At 38.0% G+C, this 6,195-nt stretch overlaps 1 protein-coding gene across 1 annotated transcript in view; it reads left to right on the forward strand.

The window, feature by feature from the left end:
- The window catches only part of PROS1 (protein S), a 36,107-nt gene extending 33,020 nt beyond the window's left edge, over positions 1-3,087 (forward strand). The window contains exons 14-15 of the mRNA XM_083611568.1: positions 836-1,052; positions 2,550-3,087. Coding sequence (XP_083467694.1) covers positions 836-1,052; positions 2,550-2,737 — 405 coding nt within the window. The 3' untranslated portion in view covers positions 2,738-3,087. The remainder of the gene's footprint in view (positions 1-835; positions 1,053-2,549) is intronic.
- Positions 3,088-6,195: the final 3,108 nt, after the last annotated feature.

Genomic DNA, 6,195 nt, shown 5'->3' on the forward strand with positions numbered 1-6,195 from the left:
TGAGACTTTGCAATTGGGGAAGTTATCACTGAAGGCACTGAAAAATATAGGATGAATGAATGATGAATGACCAGAAAGAGTGCTCACTGTTATCCATCCCACATACAAATCACAACAAATGCTCGGTAAAGACTGGAACCTTGTCTAGCCACTGTGTAAGCTTTGTACAAGTAAATTAGGCTGAATGTTCAATAAACAGGTTGCCTAGGGAAGCCCCTGGTATCAGCCATAAAGGTCTATTGGGGTATAATGACTCTCAGTTCCCTATGATGAAAGAGTACTAATGGGTGCCTCCCTGGTTAGAGGATCTTGTTATTAGCCTGGCCATTTGGTTAAAAAACTGCCAGGGGCCTTCCCATAGACACCTGGATGGCTACAGAGGATGCTTGACTAGATAGGCCTTTAGTGTGATCCATCAGGGCTCCTCTTTTGCTTTTGTTTAGCTCCTGCTGGCTCTAGAGTGGATTTGCCTGCTTTAATGGTGCGTCACAATATTTTCAGTATATTTTCAGCTGGGGGTTATATTCCACTAAAGTGCATGTCCCCTTGTTGTTTATTACCATGGTTTTGCTGTCAGGATGCATTGATTGAATATTTATGAATTGTGCATTGTTTGGTAAGTGATTTTTTTTTTGCTTGGGTATTTTATTTATAGGGTATTAGAGCATTTGTTGATTTGTTGTAACTTTTTTTCATGTTTGTCTGTGGGTTTTTGATATCGCTGTCTTTGTTTTACTGTTCTACTGTCAACTGCTTCGAGTTTCCTTGTGGATATAAAAAAAGAGAAATAAATAAAATGTCGTTAACAAGGCCATTTTTTGCTTCTGGTCCATAGGATATCATTGTATCAGTTGAGAATGTCATTGTGGCCCAGTTGGTGTCAAAGCGATTGTGTACCTCAGGAAGAATGCTGCTGAAACTCAGAGTGACTAGACAGCAGCTTGAACTTACAGCTGATTCACACACTCTGCTTCCCTCCTTGGAACAGGAGCTCTCTGCTCTTGATCAAGCGATGAATGGCTCTATCGATACCTACTTAGGTGGCATTCCTGGTAAGTGTTGTTCCCTTTAATTAATTTAATTGATTAGAATAATCAAGTTATGCTTTAATACTTTTTTGTTTCAATTTTATTTGTCCTTTTGTTTCTTTTAAAACACGGTTGCATAGTTTCTAGCGAAACCTGGTATTGCAATAGTGGTTAAAACTGCATTGGTTTAGCACTAATAGAAGAGGACTTTCTCTCACAAAGTCTATTTTTGGACATGACCCTAGGGGACCTATTTTCCCTCCTTCCCTGCCCACTCCTTTATGTTTTCCCCCCTCTGTAATCTTATGAAGCTGTTACAGCATACTTTAAGTGTCCTCTGCTGGCTAGACTGAGGAATTACATGTGAAATGTAACTAAGCTAGTGTATTTTGCAACCTATTATTTCCATATTAATAATTTGGAGATGTGTGAAGGAAAGCCTTTTTATGAAAGGCCATCCAAAATGCTACCTGCTATTATGATTTGGTGAACTTCCCTGTGTGTGTAAAAATGCTGTGTGTAAAAATCAACCTGGAAATTGTGAATAACTGAAATTCACTGAGGTAACATTAATAAACAATGTTACCTAGCTGGTGCAAGTAAGCTTTGAGTTTAGATTAGCTATGGGTGGAATCAGCTTCAGCACATTGTATGGAAGTTTCATATTCTTTGCTATCCAGTGGTCAGTAGTTGCCCTTTTGTGTGTTTTCCTCTCATTTGAGAAAGGGGAGAGCAGCTGAGAAAAATAATGCTGATGATTTAAACCTTGGCAATAGAAGTAATGGGGAAAGAGCAAATTAGAATCACATGGAACCACCACGTGCTTCATAGTTCTCAAGGACCATGAAAAGAATTAGCACACACAAAGAAATAATCCAGGTACATAAATCAACACAACAGAAAGTCAAAGGGCACATCACCTATAGTCACATTTTTGTCAATGGGAAATTCTCTGGGAAAATCCCAATCTTCTACCATCAATTGCCACCTAAGGGAGGTTTCCCTCATAGTTTGAGCCATGTGGCTACAGTTTAACCATGAGATGTTTTAAAAAAAGAGATTGGGAATGACTGGATAAAGAGGAGCTTTTTCAATAAGATTAACTCCCCACCCCATTAGCCTCCTTGAAAAGTGTTCCAGCTTGAAGTTCATGCGGCAAAATGAGGCTTAACAACAAAACCCATAACAAAAACAAAACAAAAAAAAGTGATGAACACATTATGAATGGGTACCTACAGACTGTCGTTGTTTTGCATAAAGGATTGGAGCCCAATGTCAGGAGTATGCAGAGCATTTTCAATAGCTGAAATGTTTGTCTTCCATGTTATTTTATTTGTTTTATCTCTGTGTGTGACATTCCTCACTCTTGTTTGATTTCTACATTTATTTGAATATGTGTGTGTCTCTATATGTGTAATACGAGATACACAACTGAATACATCTTTTAGCATTTATACGTGTCAAAAAATAAAAAGAAGCATGGATCAATATTTAAATAAAGTGCTGATTTTTTTAATGCAGATGTTCCACTTGAGGCAACCCCTGTAACAGTGTTTTATAACGGCTGTATGGAGGTGAAGATCAATGATAAACAGCTGGATCTGGATGAAGCCATCTCCAAAAAGAATGACATTAGATCGCATTCATGCCCATTGCTTATGGATGAGATGCTGGGTGTTACTGCCACTGATCTCCCATCTGTTCATTAATCTCTCATGAGAAAATCCAGATTGTTTTGCACAACATGAATAAGGACAGAAATTGAACTGTAAAGGTTCTCCTTTTCTAATAATGTGTTTTGAGAACAAAAGAATTGCATCCTTTTCCAAAATAAAGGGACTATACCAAGATTAATATTTCATCAAAATAGTTTCAGTTATAATATTTCAAGAGTTTTTAGTTGAATTGTTTGCTGTTCAACAATTATACCATTCATATTTTATACCTTGGAGAATAAATCCAGAAACATCTATCTGCACTCAGTTTAATGTTTTGGTTCTAATATATTGTATTGTGGCTGCAAATAATCACACTGAATAAACTGAACCAAGACATTTCATTTTTTTCTAAAGAATAATATTGCACATAGATCCTACGAAAAGAGTGTTACAGGTCTACAGAGGTAGAGCAAATCAAGTATATATGAAGATCCTGTCTCAAAGGTCCCAGGTAAATAATAGTGACACAAGTATTTAGAAGAAAATTACAAATGAGACCCCCCCCAACGCATTTTTACTATTTTTAAGCAATTATATTAAATGGGTCCAACCTCTTTCTCAGAGCAGATCTATTAGCAGCAGCAACCAGGCTACAACTTCTACTATCAAAAAGTTACCATAATAGAGTAACCTGACATTCCATTTATAAAACATTCTGAGCCAGGAAGATCTCATTGTACTATATATTTCAAGTTATGATATTCATAGAGGAAGATATGATGAAAGCGATATATCTGACTTATTGGACAGGTTGAAAGTTTGTATGGATATTAAAGTATGTTGTCCATTCACCAGGAGGGATCCCAGCTTTGCGCTTCACTTCTAGAAAGAATGCTATACAGTGGTACCTCGGGTTACATACGCTTCAGGTTACATAGACTCCGCTAACCCAGAAATTGTGCTTCAGGTTAAGAACTTTGCTTCAGGATGAGAACAGAAATCGTGCTCCAGCGGCGCGGCAGCAGCAGGAGGCCCCATTAGCTAAAGTGGTGCTTCAGGTTAAGAACAGTTTCAGGTTAAGTACAGACCTACGGAACGAATTAAGTACTTAACCCGAGGTACCACTGTATATGTTTTATTAGCGAGCAGTGTGATGGCCTCCTTTGCATCCCATTTAGATTTCTTCATAGCATAACACCTCTGTTGGCTAAAAGAGTATGCTCCTCCCATTTCTAAGTGGAAAACATGCATAAGGCTTGAAACCTGCACTATATTTTTAGCCATGGCTAGAACATAGCTCAGAAACATTATATGCCGCTTAAGGAACTTTGGATGCCAATAGGATTAAAATACAATAATTATAAAAATTTGATCTTTGACACACTTAAGTAGGTCCAATGAAATCAACCACGGGAATGTGTTTAGAATCATGATTCCAGTGCATCAGAACTTCATGACTTGGCACCTTAATTCCAAATGGAAACCTGCAGTTTCAAATAGAAGTCAATTATATGTCATGGGTAATGACCCTCCAGCCTCTGGGCCAAATCTGGGCCCATTTTGGCCTGCAAGGCTATTTCCTTCAAATCACATCCATATGTGACATCAGGTAGATATGTGGCTGGATCGAGTCAGCAATCAAGTTCACACAGTCCATCCATCCAGAAAGAATGGTTGAATTCACTGTTCATCATTTGATCTGGGAAGGGGGGAAGTTCAGCCTACTGGATTTGCTGCGCAACTGAGATCCCCAATCCCTGCAGAATCTAGCCCAAGCCTTATTTTTGATACCTGATCCTACCCTACACATTAAAGATACACATCCCCACAGGATGTGTGGGGATGTGTTGCTAACAGGAATGACTTTCGAGTGAGTATGCTTAGGATCACAGTCTCAAGAGCCTAGAGCTTACAGTAAGTGTTAACGGAACTTATGTTTGCATAATTGAGGTTGTAATTCAGAAGAACCAAGTAAAAGCTTTTCAATCTAACTCAAGTAATAGTACCAGCAGTGCTTTTTTTTCGGGGGGTGGGGGCGGGGGTACACAGGGGTACGCATACCCCTAAACATTTTGTGAATCTAAATTTGGCCTCATTGAGGGGCAGGATTTCAGTGTGAGTAGGAAAATGAGATTACCCCTGAACATTTTTTATTTTATTTTATTTAGTAAAAAAGCACTAAGTTTAAGTAATATGGTAAAGAGGGCTGGTATCAGCACCTGACATCATTGGACAGAGCCCAGCATAAGAAATTTGTGAAGACGCCCAGTAGTTTCTGTTGCTTGCTTCCTCGAGAGCTTTACACACTCAACTGTTCTTGATGAATTGGTTTTCATTGTTTATGGCTGGTGTTTTTATTGCCTTTTATTATTTGCATTGAAATTGTGTGACTCTGATATGCAAAGTGGCTTTGAGGTCACCTTTGGCAGAAAGTGATATAGAAAGGCTCTAAATAAATGTATTAAAAATGATTTGGCAGGCTGAATTCCTGGGTGCAGTGACACCAGATAGTCAGATAACTTCTTTGCACTTACCTGTTTGAGTTTTCTGACATGCTGCCACAGTTCACAGCATTGGAACCATACTCAACATATTGGTCTTGTTCAACACAACAGCAAGCCAAACAACAGCTTAACAAGCCTGCATGAACATGCAAGCTCCCTTTTGGCCCAGCACCATGCTGAGCTAAAGCAAGAGCAAACCTTGGTTACAGCTTGTGGCTAGTGAGAACAAAGTTTAGCCACAAGAGTGGGTTCAGACAACTTGCTACGCCAAACCTTGGTTTACTGTGTTCTACAAGTCATGTGCAGATTGCTAGTTTGTGCCATGGACAGAGACTTTTTTTTGGTATAGTTTTGTTTGTAAATGACATCTTTCTAAGAAAACTAAATGTAAGTAGTAGTTAAATGCAGACAAATAAACAATATCACCAAACAAACATTTCCCCTATTTTTTTAAATACCAGTCTTTTTAATAGTAGCAGTCATAGAGTATAGTGGACAGTAATTATTTTTCAGAATGAGATCTGTTTGAGCAAATATATTGCTACAGAAGTTTGCAAAACCAATTGAGTTCTATTTTGTTTTTCTGTATGGATATTGTAATGTAAATTACAGAGGTGGGTTTTTCACCAAAGTGTAAATGCTGCTTTGTTTTAACAAAAAATAAAATAAAAAATAAACAAAAACCTTTCATTTTCTTTCCCTATGCTTGCTGCTTTAGTATTATTAATAATGTAGCCGCATTCCTGTACATTATACTTTACAAAGAATGAGTGAGCTGGTCCCTGTCCCAAGAGGCTTACAATCTAGAAATAGACAAAAATGTGTGTTTCCTCTCCAAATATAAAAGCACATCTTCTACACTGATTTAGAGTTTGGGGTAGTTTTGTTCACATTTGCTCAAAGCATCTTCACTGCTATTCTTACTGTGACTATTCATACGAATGTCTGTATATTTTGCTTTCGTTCTTATTTGTCATATAGCCTTTCCTGCAAGAGGCAGAAGCA

Source organism: Podarcis filfolensis (assembly GCF_964270895.1).
Source record: "Podarcis filfolensis genome assembly, chromosome: 4".
Lineage (NCBI taxonomy): Eukaryota > Metazoa > Chordata > Lepidosauria > Squamata > Lacertidae > Podarcis > Podarcis filfolensis.